General features: G+C 40.0%; 1 protein-coding gene across 2 annotated transcripts in view; it reads left to right on the forward strand.

The window, feature by feature from the left end:
• The window catches only part of Plppr1 (phospholipid phosphatase related 1), a 247,761-nt gene that overhangs the window by 228,673 nt on the left and 3,133 nt on the right, over positions 1 to 15,955 (forward strand). For both annotated transcript variants that reach the window (XM_070005822.1, XM_070005830.1), the window contains exons 5-7: positions 3,127 to 3,377; positions 7,096 to 7,272; positions 11,531 to 11,662. In XM_070005822.1, coding sequence (XP_069861923.1) covers positions 3,127 to 3,377; positions 7,096 to 7,272; positions 11,531 to 11,662 — 560 coding nt within the window. The remainder of the gene's footprint in view (positions 1 to 3,126; positions 3,378 to 7,095; positions 7,273 to 11,530; positions 11,663 to 15,955) is intronic.

A 15,955-nucleotide genomic window follows, 5' to 3' on the forward strand; every position in this document is an offset into this window, starting at 1 on the left:
ATACCAATCAAACCGAAAATGGATGAAGATTTCAGCCAAATGTGTTTTCCCTTCTATTACAATAGATTAACTTGGAGGTGCTGAAATCAGCACCATTTTTGGATTTAAGACATTGAATAGGGGAGTCAAAATTGGACAGAAATGTAATTAAAACCCGAGCAGATCCTGGACATAGGGGTTAATGCTGGTTCTCATGCTTGGAAACTTCTCCTGCCACTGCACTTTAAAAGCTCTTTTTATCTCTGCATCCCTTGTAGACCTGGTTCTAGTCAGCTTCTCTTGATATACTTAACATTTATTTATTTAGTTATTTTTATTTTTTCTTGGTCATAGGGCTTGAACTCTGGGCTTGGACACTGTCCCTGAGCTCTTCAGCTCAAGGCTAGTGCTCTACCACTTGAGCCACAGCACCACTTTCAGTTTTCTGGTGCTTAATAGGAGATAAGAGATTCATGGACTTTCCTGCCTAGGCTGGCTTTGAACCACGATCCTCAGATCTCAGACTCCTGAGGATGACAGGCATGAGCAGGGCCTGGCTTAACATCATTTATTTAATAGAATGAATAGGCTTTGAAATAATTCACAGCAAAACTTCCTATAATGAATTATATTGGACAAATTCAATGGCCAGCAAGTATATGAATGGATAGGAGGGAGGAGCTGGCTACATCTGTCACCCCAGAGATCCCAGGGCTCCTTCAGCTGATCTGGCTTCCCAGATGTCACCTTCTGCCCTCCCCATTCCATATAAAACCCTCTCAAAGCCACACACTTGAACTATCATTTTTCAGTCAAGGTATACGAATAACAATGATCTCCTGGTAAAACATCCAGAGAGGATCTCAAAGTCCACAGACGATATGGGGTCTACAGCTTCCAGACACATCCCAAATGAAGTGCTACCCATGGCAGTCCACCTTTCTTTAAAACAAGACAAAAAGCCAAGGATGCTCAACATCACAGAATCATCAGGGAAAACAACTCAGAATGACAGCTAAGAATGGTTGTGGCCTGTCACCTTTAAGTAACATGATCGTCAGGGTGTAAAGAAAGGGAACCTTTGCTTGCTGTTGCTGTCAATATAAATAGATGGCAATATAAATTGACAGCTGTCAATATAAGTTTCCATTATGGAAAACAGTTGGAAAGATCCTCAAAAAAAAAGCAAAACATAGAACTGTTATATGATCCAGCAATACCATCTTTGGGGTATGTATCCCAAAGAAATAAAATCAGTATCTCAAGGCTAGCTCAGCATTCCCACTTCTCACAATAACAAGGAGATAGAAACAACCTAAGTGTCCATCAACAGATGAATGGACAAAAAAATTGTGGTACCTATATGTCATGGGATACTCTCCAACCATTAAAGAAAGGAATTAAATTCCACCGTTTTTGACAACGTGAATGGAACTAGAAAAAATAATGCTACGTGAATCTCACATCTAAGTGGAATCAAAAACAGTTGACTTCATTGAAATTGAGTTGACTGATGGCTACCAGCATCAGGAGAGAGTGGCAGGAAGTGAGGGGTGAGGAAATGCAGATTAATATGAACTAAATTTTAGTTCAAAACAAATAGGATATTCTGCTCATTGCACAGTACAGTGACCATAGAGAACAATCGTGTGTTACATTGTAACTAGAAAACAAGGGTTTAAATATTTTTACTGTAACCAAATAACCAATATTTGAAGACACTGATGTATGTAGCCTGATTTAAACATAACCCAATATACACATGTTGGAATACCACTTGATACCCCATAAATAGGCACAATTTTATGCTTTCCTTTTTCTGCCAAAAAATAATCTTAAAGGAAAGTATTCTGTTTTTCCATATTCAGGCTTTTGTTGATGCTGATCCTGTGAAATTTAAAATTTAAAATCTAGAGGTGCTCCCCACACACACAGAGTTCTCAGCCAAATAACCAAGTCAGAAAAGAAGTTCCCTCTCCCCCTCACCAGAAGACAGCCGCGTTCCTGGAAACTGAATACATTACCTTATAGGACCAAAGGGGAATTGTCAGGTGTGATTATGTTAAGACTCTTGACATGAGCAGATTATCCTGGATTATCCAGATGGGGGACATATAATCCCAAGGGTGCTTTTAAGAAGACAAGCCAGGAGGTCAGGGCGCAAGAAGGTGTGAGGATGGAAGCAGATGTTGGAATTGTGTGAAAGTTGGAAAGAGGCCATAACATGAGGAAGAAGGGCACTTGTAAAAGCTGGAAACAGCCAGGCATGCATGGTCCTGTGGCGCTTTCAGAAGGAACTCAGCCTGCCAACACCTTGAGTGTAGCCCGGTGAAATCTGACTTTGGGTTTCTTACTTCCAGAGCTCAGTGATGACCTATTTATCTTGTGTTAAGCTAGTTGGTGGGCGGGAATACACTGCAGCAGCCATATTGTAAATAATTCAAATACCACTAGCATGACTTTTCCTATAGTCTCATTTTCTGAACCCCTCATCAGATAAAATGTTCAAATTTCTGGAGGAATCAAATGTGGGGAATATTTTTTGTTTACCTTTATAGGCACTAACACTCTGAAAACGCTTATCTACCATAGTCACGTACCATGCTGTTACAGATTACTCCTCGTAGGAATATTTATTTTCTTGTATAAGATCAGGGAAAAATTATTTTCTATAGAAAGAAACCTGATGTTGCGAAGTTACTTAAAACAAGATACCTTACTGGGTATTTTACATGTGTCTTCGTTCATCTTCTCCAACTATCTGCCCTCCAGTTTTCTACCAAGAGTACCAAGGATTAAAGAAGGTAAACAATGTTTACTGTAATTGGCTCAACAAAGGGGAGACTGAAGCCCAGGTCTATGACATGCCAAAATTCAAATCCTTCCCATTAGAATGTGCTACTTCTGAATTACTTACATCAAACAATAAAACACCAACAATAGACTGTTTGCCTAGGCTAGTGGAAAGGAGGCTTTAAGAAGCAGGCTCCCTTCCCTAGGAAGATAAAGATGGGAGGCATTCTTAAAGGCGGGATGTTCTTAGAATCTTTGTGATGGATCATCACAGACTCTTAACTGCTCTTTCTTCTCAGGGGAGAAACCATTTAGGAATTGCGTGCCACTGAACTCTCTTCAATCTCTTTACAGGGGTGTTTGCATTTGGACTGTTTGCTACTGACATTTTTGTAAACGCCGGACAAGTGGTCACTGGACATCTAACACCATACTTCCTGACGGTGTGCAAGCCAAACTATACCAGCTCAGACTGCCGGACACACCACCAGTTCATCAACAATGGGAACATTTGCACTGGGGACCTGGAAGTTATAGAAAAGGCTCGGAGATCTTTTCCTTCCAAGCATGCTGCTCTGAGCATTTACTCCGCCTTATATGCCACGGTGAGTGTTCAAGTCTCCTATCGCCCTGAAGCTGAGGTTTTGCTGGGATGTGCACACACCCCTACCTCCAACTTCCACCCTGTCGTTTGCAAGTGGTCTTTCAAGTCATGTATGACATGTTTCTCCTGAGGCACATGTGCTATTGTTACAATGTCCCAACCTCACTTCCATCATCCCAGTATCATATCCTGATCTCATATTCCAGGGATGTTAGTTCTACAGATAAACGTTGATAATTCCCTAGTTATGTGCAGAAATCATGCTGGGAGGATAACTAGGAACTCACAGTAAAGCTGAGATTGAGACTCCTGGAACCAGGACGGGGATTGTCTTATCATCCACTCTTTGCCAGTTTGGGCTAAGGTTCAGAAGATCCCACCTTTCTCACACTGGCTTACAAATGTGGCCCTAGGTAACTGGCTGCCCTTTTTCTGTGCAAACTGACCAGGGGGTTACACAGCCTTGCTTTGCTTCTCCTGACACTTCATCAATTTACTAGAAGAGGTATGTGATCCTAAAACACCAATACCTCAGAGTTCATGTCATGCTGCTCCTCCAGATCATACCACCTTGACTATCCCATTAGGGTGTAAGGTTTTCTTGAACATTTTTGCTCTTAGTAGAGAAGAAACAATGGACTTATTGCCCTGCCTTTTGACTGTATCCATGTTGGATAGGGCCACCTTTCACCTTTCTCTGATCTGTGCTTCCTTTAAGCCCAGAACACAGAAGCAGCATGGTCATTTTAAAGGCATACATGCTAATAGGACTGGTAAGAGTCACATACATGTACCCATTGAAGTAGCTATTGGTCAGAAACACTCCCTCTCTTATATTTAGAATACATGTAGTCTACAAGACCATAGCTGCAGGAGGCCCTCTCCGTCTCTGAGGGATCTGGGTTCTTCCCGTGGCTCCAAAGCTGGAACAATGGTGCTAACTAGAGGCCCAATCTATGCAGCAGCATTTAAAACAAGGCATGAGCTTCACATACCCAGCAGCTCACATTTATAATCCTAACTACTCAGGAGGCTGAAATCTAGAGGATCACAGTTCAAAGCCAGCCCTAACAGGGAAGTCTAGAAGACATTTATCTCCACTTAACTAGCACAAATCTGGACTGGAGGCATGGTTGAGGTGTTGCACTAACTATCAGCAAGAAAGCTAAGCAAGAAATGCTGAGTTCAATCTCCAGTATTAGCTTTAAAATATAAAATAAAATAATGGTGAATATTCTCTTTCACACAACGTAGGGCAGGTAGTGCCTTTGTGTTCCATTTGTGCTCCAGCATCTCATCTACAGGATGACGGTTCCTTATGGTCTACCTGATTTTTTAAATAAGTTTTTTATTGTGAAAATTCAGAGAGGTTGCAGTTACATGAGCAAGGTAATGAGTGCATTTCTTATCAAGAATTGTTTCCTCCTCCTTTGTTTTTCCCCTACGATCCCTTCCCTCCCACCTCCACAACTACACTTCCCCTCTCCCGCTCCCCCCCCCCGCCTAAATTGTACAGTTCGTTTTTCAACATAACGTCTTGTACATCTCATTGTTACAATGGTCAACCTGTATCCCTATTTAAACAATTTGCTTTTTCCCTTCCCCTCCCCAAATTATACCAACATCAAATACAGTGAAAACAGGGATTATACCGAGGAGGAGGAACATACAAAGCAACAAAAAAAAATCACGTGGTACCTTAGAAATATGTTATAAACAATAGCAAGAAAGAACAAACCATTTGTGTCCTTATTTCAGCTGCCCCAAGGTTAAGGAAGTGTGAACACAAATTTGTTTGTAAACAAACAAATTGTCACTTGTTTTGACTTCTTTACCAAAGAAAAAGAAAAAAAAACTTATGTGGATATTTTTCTAAGCAAATAAACCCTCTGAGACATTCAGTCTATTTTCCATTTTTAAGATATTGATTTGTCCTAAATTATGTAGAACCTGATTTGCATAAGGTAGTGTACTCTTGTCTTGTACTTTTATCAGATTCAAATCACTGCTGTAGGAAATTAAGTTTCATGATTTCAGCATAAAAAACAAATCTAGAGGGCTGAGAAGGTGGCTCAATGGTAGAGTGCTTGCTTAGCATGCATGAGGCTGTGTGTTCGATTCCTCAGCAACACATAAACAGAAAAGGCTGGAAGTGGCGCTGTGGCTCAAGTGGTAGAGCACTAGCCTTGAGGTGAAGAGCTGAGGGACAGCACCCATGGCCAGAGTTCAGGCCCCATGACCGACCAAAACAAAAATCTATTACTTAAACCAGTCTTATTAATAAATGAGACGTAAACCTCACTGGGACAGGGGCTGCAAAAGCACACATTTGGAGTTTGCATTCAACCTGATGCAAATCACACTCCCCTCTAGGACAAAGGGTCTGACCGCAGATATCCTCGAGCCTGCTTATGTGTTAAGTGCTTATTACGCCAGAGTGATGGATATGCTAATTACCAGTAGCTGATCATTACACAGTGTGGACGTGTATTGAAACATCATAAATCTTTACAATTATTGTGTGACATGTAAAAATCAAAAGAGAAACTCCACAATATCCTTGCTACCAGCTAAAACTGGGCAAACTCTAAATAGTTCATGCTCTTAAAGAAAAGATTTACAAGGGATGAATTACAAAGCAATACCGGAGCACAAAAAGCTAAACATACATTGTAAACATTTTAATCATTAGTTCCCATATGTTCTCAGAATAGGATGCAATTTATGTAACTTTGATCCAGCAATGTGTTTGTAGAGCATCTGTAACATAGAATGAAGATTCCTATTTCTCAGTCTTCATATTAGTGTTAAAAACCTCTTTCTAGGAAATTCAGGTGTCCATTGTAATGTTGTAAAGTGCATCTATTTGAACACATGTGTGCTCAAACCATGTGAACATGCTAGATGCCATGACCTAAGTATCAAGAGTTACTAAACAGAGCCCATCTGTTTAGCAATGATGGACCAATGATGCCCTCTAGTGGTGATTTGCCCATCTTCCTAATTCTACCATCAGAAATGAAGTACTAATAACAGCCCACATCTTACATGTCATACTATGCTTTAGTTCGTTCAACTCTTCCAACCCTTTTGCATGTTGTGGTACACACAGGAAAGTTTAATATTTTCAAACTCCTTGGAGTAAATAAAGGCAGGGAGCACAGATGTCCCAAGAAATGAGGAATCTTTACTTCAGCACAACTACCATCTGTTTGATATCAGTGATTGGACCGTTCTGTTTCAGTCCACCAAATAGTCAACATTTTGCATTATTGCCTTAAAGTGTGCAGAAGCAGGTAGAATTATGGATACCATAAGTCAAATTATTGTTGTAACTGGCCTTCTCTACCTTAAAATTCCTTCTCATGGGAGGATTTTTTTTTTTTAATTTAAGCTTCTTTCATGGTTTTCCAAGTAACCCCAAACCATCTTCTAATTTGTGGCATGTTCTAAACCCAATCATTTTTACAACAGCATAACTTCTCTTCCCATGTTCACTAAACTAGAGAGGACTGATTGAGGTGTATCTGTTCAGTGGCATTGCTGCACTTGTTTTCCTACTTAAACTTGTTGCTAAGCAATTCAGTGGAGTTGCTCATGGAAAAGGAGTTGCTTTGGCTGGACCTCTGCTCATGTATCCGGTGTTGTCCGTGCATACACGGGTCCACCCCAGCAGGAAGAAGCGGTCTGGTTACTCCCTGGCTTTTCTACCTCTCCAGATGTACATCACAAGCACAATCAAGACAAAGAGCAGTCGACTGGCCAAGCCGGTGCTGTGCCTGGGGACTCTCTGTACAGCCTTCCTGACTGGCCTAAACCGGGTCTCGGAGTACCGGAATCACTGCTCGGATGTGATCGCGGGCTTCATCCTGGGCACTGCAGTCGCTCTGTTCCTGGTAGGTCAGCTTGCTGTGATCCCTTTCTTCCTTCTTACTCACTGAGTGGGGGCTAGTGAGGGTCATGGTGAGTGGGAAGTCCAGATTTCACAGTCTGTGTCTGTCTCCCTCTTGTAATTCTCATTCTCTAAGTGTTATGCAACCCTTTCTGAAAGGATGAATCTAAAACACCTGTTCAGTGTCAGAGAGGATTTTCTCAAGAAAGAAGGAATACTCTACTTCCTTCACCTCTGAGGTTGGGGTTGGTCCGGACATACTCCATCCAGGGTACCTGGAAGGATTTGCGATCAGAAGCTCTGTGTCTCCCTGTTAAGTACAGAGGACAGAGCACTGGCAACGCAGGTACCAGTCCGCTACCCTCCCAGGACTCAGGAGCCAACACAGTATGCATATCCTTCTGTTTAACATAAGAATTTGGAAACAAAGGAGGAGGCTACAATGCTTGATAAGAAATGTACTCAATATCTTGCCCAATGTAATTGTTGTAACCCCTCTGTACAGTATTTTCACAATAAAAAAGTAAAAAAAAAAAAGAATTTGGGAGCCAGCTTCACCCCTTCTTTTAATCTTTTTTTTCTTTTTACACATCACCATTGAGATGTGATTGGTAAGTAATAATCACTGACGTGTAAAGTGTCCCATTTGATAAAAATTTGGCCAAGAGATATAGCCAAAGGAATCATATCATACATATCATTGTTCTGGAATATTTTATCTAGTATAATTATTTTTAAAGACGCACTCATGTTGTAGAATATATCAGTAACCCAATTGTGGTACCTATAGTGTCATATTCTGTCCCATGGGTATACTATGGTTGTGCAGGGATTTTTTTGAATCCTCAAAGATTTTTCCTTCTCACAATAGGCCCAAAGGACTTACAGTAAATCACGAGGCCTGAAAACTCTTATATTTTTCCTGAAAGAAGTCCCCTGTCAACAATCTGGTCTATGTAAGGAGAAAAAGAGCCATCACAGCCTCAAAAGAACCTCACACCTACTATGCCTTATGATCTATGTCCCCTTACAACTGGAATTGCACCCAGACTGGTTTTGTAGTCATGTGACTTAGCTCCTTTTCCTTCCTTCCTCCCAGCCCTCCCTAACATACAAAATACACATATGCCTATCCTAGCCTCTAACTCACATCCCCAACTTCCTTCCCCACTAAGAAGCACACATAAAACACATACCTGTCTCCCAACACTGATTGTGAAGCTCTGTTATGATTCATGTCTTTGAAGAGTTCAGCCTTTCTCTTTGTAATGAAACGTGATGAGGGCCTGAAATTATCTGCGAATTTCCAGGGTAAAGTTTCAAAAAAAAATATGCCTAAATGGTTCTCAGATATTGATATACTAACTTCCTACAGAATGTTTTAGAAAAGAGGGGAAAGAACAGATGTGATTTTTTTAAAGACCATCTGCCATGGGAGATCACTGTTACATAAAGGAAATTAGGCTCAAAAGAAAATGCAAACAATGTTGGCATCCATCAATCAGATCTGGAGCCAGCTACATGTGACTTAAGAGAAAGCACACTTTAGACAGATTCAAGCTATTTCATGGCATTTTTTTAGGGATGTCTGAGAAAGCCTATGTATTTCCCTTTTAGTTTTCACACTTACCTTTTATAAATTTATTTATTTATTTAGGGTCAGACGTGGGGCCTGAACTCTGGGCCTGGGCGCTGTCCCTCAGCTTTTCAGCTCAAGGCTAACTCTCTACTACTTGAGCCACAGTGCTCCTTCCAACTTTTTCTGCTTATGTGCATGCAAGGCAAGCACTCTACCACTGAGCCACCATCCCAGCCCCTATAAATTATTTTTTAAGTGGTTAGATGAAGAGGTTTTAATTTAACGTGTCACTTTATGAGGATAATACATCTTGATCAATGTTGCCCTTTCCATCCGTCTTCTCTAACTCACCCAGCTTCACCTTCCCTTCAATGTTCCTAGCTCCATTTTCACAAATGTACATTAAATATGATGGGTGCATTCTTTTACCCTTCTCTTCATTTATCTATTCCCCTACCCTTGACATCACAAACCTAGCCCCCAGACAACTCACGTACCAGCTTCCTGATACTCATTTTTGCTAGACTTAGTTGTTCAAAGGAATTATACCATTGGAATTCTTCCTTGCATATACCATACGTTAGTTAATATATTTATGTGTGCATGCATATAAGCCTATCTATGTTTATGTTAGATCTAGCTTCTACATATGAAAGAAAACATATGTTCTTTGTTTCTCTGGGCCTGACTTACATCACTTAACACAATGTTCACCATCATCCATTGCTCTGCAAATGACATAATATCAAGGTTCCACATACAAATCTTGCTTTAACATTACGCTTGTTTTCTCTCAGTACCTTGCATTCTTGTTTTCCACCAGTCTACTTACTCTTTGGTTTGTGTTGTTTTTAAGTGATTTCCCAATTGCTGTAAAAGTTTACTTTCCTTAAATGACCTTCACCCACGAGTCAGAGCTGCTGTTGACTTTCCCTGTCTTGGGAAAGAGCATCCCTTCTGCACGCGCGCGCACACACACACACACACACACACACGCGCGCGCGCGCGCGCACACACACACACACACACACACACACACACACACACACAGAGACATCCCAGGCCCACACACACTGATGTGGGGAAAGGAAGTAGGGGGAAGTCATGGAGGCATTCCAGAGCAGAGTCTGGAGAGGAAATGGGGAAAGACATAAACAGAAAATCGAGCAGGGCAGCATTCTGGCTTCCTATGTGCAGTATTGTTTCACATGTTTATATTTCATATGATGAATAATAGAGGTAAAAGACCAAAAATTAGTTGATAAAGGATATGCATGGAGGCATGTATTTCCACGGGAGTCCTAGCAATATTTTATGTCCTCATTTTATAGATGAGGAATGGGGGACTCACAGTAAATAACTTACCAAGAGTCACCCATCAATAAGAATGAAGCTGTAGCCGGGTGCCTGTGGCTCACACTTGTAATCCAAGCTACTCAAGAGGCTGAGATCTGAGGATCGCGGTTCAAAGCCAGCCCAGGCAGGAAAGTCCATGAGACTCTTATCTCCAGTTAACCACCAGAAAACTGGAAGTGGTGCTGTAGCTCAAGCATAGAGCACTTGCCTTGAGTTGAAGAGCTGAGGGTCAGCGCCCAAGCCCAGAATTCAAGCCCCATGACCGATGAAAAAATAAAGAAGAAAGCTACACCTGGGTCCCTCAAAGGCCTCCATGTCTCCCCTCCTTGCATTCCCCAAGTACAAGAAGTTTAAGCGGAGTTGTAAAGCAAGATAGGGTGAGCAAGGTAAAGAGTGTTTACATAAGTATTCCGTATGGACTGAAGATTGGTGGGAAAGATTGTAAAACTATCTGCAAAATCATGAAGAAATGCAAAATCATGAAAGAAATTGTAAGAGCATTTAAACTCTCCTAGTGCAACAGGAGCAAAGAAAATGGGGAATAAATTAAAAAATGAGAGAAAACCCAGTGGTTATGACTCTGACATAAAATACAGAAAGTTGAGTTACAATTTATAGGTGACGGTTTTAATGACAGCAATTTCAAAAAGCGAATTATTTAACCCCAAGTAATAGTAGTCCCACAAGTTGAGGAGGGTCATCTTAGGCAGAAGTTAGAGAGCAGCCAACAGCTGCTCAGCTGAGTTCCCATTTGGTTAATGTGTTTGGCACTTGTGGAAAAACAACAAAACAGGATGGTGTGGTGGAGTGCTGTAGGGACTGTGGAGTTTAAACCTCTGGGTAATCTAGGGAAAGTTACCTAACTTTTCTTATCCAGCCTAGGGGTGACAATATTATATCTCTTGTTACTACTGGAAGTTGTTGGGTGAGTTAGGTGAGATGAGGCTATAGTCAGAGGATAGTGCATTGCATATAATCATCCTCAAGAAATATTCTTTTATTAGGAAGTGATTTACGTTTATCATCTTGACTGATTGCCAATCGATGAGGTAGGTATTCCAATTTGTCCTTGACAGCCAAGGACACAAATCCATGGAGTGGATGGATTGTCCTTGCCATCTCGTAAGTAAGTAGATGCTTCTGTATCTCTTAAGATGTGCTCAGCAGTTAGATTTCCTCAAGTTTTCCCTTATGTCTGCCTCCTCATTGAAAGAACAGAAGTCACTGTAGCAGTGTTAAGCAGAGAGGAAAGCCTGCTGTTCTCCGTGATGGCCAGACAGTGGTGGCTGTAGGCTGAATGTGGTATTTTCTTCCCCTCTTCCTACAGGGAATGTGTGTGGTTCATAACTTTAAAGGAACACAAGGATCTCCTTCCAAACCCAAACCTGAGGATCCCCGTGGAGTCCCCCTCATGGCTTTCCCAAGGATAGAGAGCCCTCTGGAAACCCTAAGTGCACAGGTATAGTACTGTGGTTTTAGGGAACCAAACCTATGGGCTTAAACCTTGTGATCGGTTCTCCCCCTGGAGAGAGGACATCACTGAATCCAGTCAGCGTCAGTAAGACTCTGGTTCATTGTAAAGACCCTTGAGAAAGAAGTCTTCACCACCTCCCTCAAGTAGTTCTGAATTTGCTCAGGTGCTTTGCAATCACCAAGTCTCAGGAAGTTCTCTTCTATTGAACTTAAGCTAGAATACTTTCCTGTACTTTCACCTCTAATAGATGATTACAGATTCTTAAAATTGTAATTAATTATGTAGGAGGCCAAGTTTTATTTAGTATCTAGTTGTCCCTTGCAAGGTACAGCTGTCCCTTGGTATTCACAGAGGATTAGTTCAAAACCTCCAGATTAGACTGAAATCCAAAGTTGTTCAAGACTCATAGAAGACGGTATAGTATTTGCATGTAACGTGCAGAAACTCCTATATGCTTTAAACCATCTCTAGATTACTTGTACTTGAGAAAATGTAAGTGCAAGCCAGGCACTGGTGGTTCATGCCTGTAATCCTAATTATTGAGTAGGCTGAGATCTAAGGATTATAGTTTGAAATCAGCCAGGGAAGGCAAATCTGTGAGACTCTCATTGCCAATTAGCTACTCAAAAAAAAAACAAAAAACAGAAGTAGAGCTATGGCTCGAGTGGTAGAATTCTAGCCTTTAGCAAATAAGCTCAGGAACCATGCCCAGCCCTTAAGTTCAAGTCTCAGGACAAGCACAAACAAATAAATAAACAAACAAACAAATAAATAAATAAAGTGTAAATCAAATAATGGGATGTTTTCAGGGAACAATAACAAGCAAAGACTTCTATACATGTTCATTTTGTCTGAATGCGTTTGATCTGTAATTGTTGAATCCACAGATGTAGAACCCTTGAGTAAAGTGAGTCAGCTGAATTTGGAAAGAAAAAAGTTTTTGTTACATCCAGTGATATAAGTTGGAGCCACACCATATTAAAAAGATTGGTAACTATGAGTGCTAAGTCTGCATCAAAAACAACGATTAGAATTTCAATGCAATGAATACCAATTATTTTACAATAGAACCTGGCTTTTTAAATTTTTAAATTTTAATACGTTTTTTATTGTAAAAATACTATACAGAGGGGTTACCATTATATGAGCAAGGTAATGAGTACATTTCCTGTCAAGCGTTGTTGCCTCCTCCTTTGTTTTTCCCCTACCATCCCCTCCCTCCACCTCCACAACTACACCACCCTCTCTAAATTGTAAAGTTTGTTTTTTGACATAACATCTTGTACATCTCATTGTTGCAATGAGTCTACCTGTATCCCTATTTAAACAATTTGTTTTTTCCCTTCCCCTCCACAAATTATACCAACATCAAATACAGTGAAAACAATGGCTAGAAGCTGGCCTTATGCCCAAGTTATAAAAACTAATTAGGCCCACAGTTCTTGCCGTCAGAGAATTAATATGATCAGGAAAGGTGTGCCTTGGGAGTGGGACAAACTATTTCCATGCAAGGAAAAATACTTGGGGCTCACCATTATACCCCGCATGAGCTTTTTTTTATTGTTTTCCCTTTCCTCACATGACAGTGAACATTTTTAATGAACAAATTGGAAATAAAACAGAAAAAAAAACAGTTCTGATGTACTTATTTTAAATATATATACACACTTTTTAAAATTATCTTTAAGCAGTTGTACAAAGGGGTTTTAATTCACCATGTGAGTTGAATCATCCCTCCCACCATTCTCTCATATGTGACCAATTTATATACAGCCTATTGGTAAATAACAATACTTTACAGTAGATAACAATAAATAACAACACTTTATAATGAATGACAGTCAATAACAACACCTTACAATGAAGTAAGGAAATGGGATCTCCAGGAAATGGAATCTCGCTGGCTTTTCTTCACTCTCTAATTAGGTTTCAATACCCAATGAGTTCAAAGCAGCCACTATTTTTGAAGTGAGATAACTGAAGACCAAACTGAATTTTGAAAAGGAGTTTTAAAAACACATGCTGGGTCACACTAACACGTCAATCCACATGACCTTGGAAATGCTGTGCCCTGGGTATCTCAGTTTAAGAATGTCTTTACCTACCATCATTCTGCTCTGTACTCACTGCCTACACATTATCCTGTATCTGAACTCTTCTCAAGAATTTTTCTCCCTTTTCCTTCACCACAATTCATAGTTGGCCAAGCTAAGAGAGGTTTTACTTATTCTAGAGGAAAAGGTACCAAAAGTTTCCAAAAGACTTCTCTTAAAAACAGCAAAACTCCTCATAACTTCATCATCCGCTATAGGTTATAGCTGAACTTCCATCGAATTTTTCAGTGTATGTTTTTGACTATGTATGCAATATCATTGAAAATAATATGAGGCCTTTCTGAACACTAAGCTTGGGCCAAAGGACTTTGAGGGTCTCTCATATTACTGCCCCTCGCAAATAAAGTCAAAACCTCCCCCTCATATTTTCCAAAGACTTGAAAACCTTTGATCTTTGAGAATCTGGGTTCTGTGAACCTTGCCTTACTTTTTCTATATCCTGCTGTTCAATAGGTGTGAAATAAACATTGAATGGATGAAAGAAAGCCAGAATAAGATACAGTATTTAAAATCAAGAACCCCAAATCTGACACTTTCTGAACTTCCATGGCAAGTAGACACTTAGAAGAAGTGCTGAGCAGGACTTGTGCAGGTGACCCCAAATGAAGGCCACAGGGAGCTAGAACTTCTCACTCACACGATGCAAGCCATACCAGTAGTGGAAATTGAAGCTACAAAGCATTTGATATAAAAGCACTGCGTTTATATCAAACGTTTTTACATGGTTAGTAAGGAAGTTGTACCTTTTATTTGGTCATCAAAAAAAAAAAAAAACCTGAAAGACACTGAAAACCACCATATTTAATTTTCACAATCCTACTGTAATTATTTGTTTTATAGATTAGGAAAGAAAGATGCACACAGTCCAAGCAGCATGCCCAAGGTTTCTCAATCAAAATGAAGCACAGACACATCTAATTCCAAAGGTCTTATTTGGTCTACTGTCTACACAGCCTGAGTCTTCATTCAAGTAAAAATTCCCTTGTGAAATCTATGACCCTTCAGGCCTGAATATGCAAATGTACTATAGAGTTGGTATAATTAACCTGAGGTACATTTCCAAAATAAGTGGCTTCTGTTTTCTCCTCTTCATAAGAATTTCTGTGCTACTCCTTTGTAAATTTACTCCTTATAAATTTTGAAACAGACCATCTTCCCAGAAAAAAAAATGACTTTCTAGGATTGAGAGAAGGATTGCCTTCTTCTCCTCAGAGCAAGTTCATGCATGAAATCCACTCACCATCCAAGATACAAGACCAATGCAACAGTTCTCTCTTCCTCCTTACAACTTTAATTCAGCTTTGAACATATGCTTTCTATTATAGCTCTTAGTCTAATAGAGTGAGACAGAGTACACTTTCTAAAAATCTTTTCAGTACTAATGAGAGGCCAGAAAATAAAAATTATAGAAAGTTCAGATAGAAAGAAGTCATTTCCAAAGCATTATTTTATGACCCTGTGCAATTTTTGTCATATCAGAGAGAATAGCTTTTAGCAATTCATGTTCCACTTAAATGTTCACATTCTCTTCTCATAGAGAAATTAAATTAGAAATAAAACAACTTTGTTACCTCACTCTGACTATAACATAGAATCATCATTTGCCTTCCTTTTTCAGAAAAAAGAAGATTTTTAAAGGCTCTCTGTCTCTGTCTCTGTCTGTCTCTGTCTCTGTCTCTGTCTGTCTCTTTCTCTGTCTCTGTCTCTCTCTCTTTGTCTGTCTGTCTCTTTCTCTGTCTCTGTCTTTCTCTCTCATCTCTGTCTCTGTCTGACCCTTTTTTTAGAGGATTTTGAGACAGGTCTTGCAATGTGGCCCAGACTGGTCTCAAACATTCAATCTTTCTGCCTCTGTCTCTTGAGTGTTGCATTTACAGGTGTGTCCTGACAGACTCAGCAAGGTATCTGTTTAAAAAAAAATAAAACATTAAATGAGAAATCCAGATGTTACCAAGTACACTGATGATTAGACCCAAACAGCAAGTGATTATTTTTCAGAAAAGGAAGAGTGAAAAATATTCCCAGAGGATTATTCTGATAAACCCTGCTTCAGGATAAGTGGTAGTATAGACATTATATTGTTTATTATTAGCATACACTAGCTACACAGGGTGACATTTCATTGTGCCATTTCTACTTGTGTACATAATGCATTCCAGTCTATCTC

This window comes from Dipodomys merriami, unplaced genomic scaffold (assembly GCF_024711535.1).
Source record: "Dipodomys merriami isolate MVZ:Mamm:240054 unplaced genomic scaffold, mDipMer1.0.p SCAF_11, whole genome shotgun sequence".
Classification (NCBI taxonomy): domain Eukaryota; kingdom Metazoa; phylum Chordata; class Mammalia; order Rodentia; family Heteromyidae; genus Dipodomys; species Dipodomys merriami.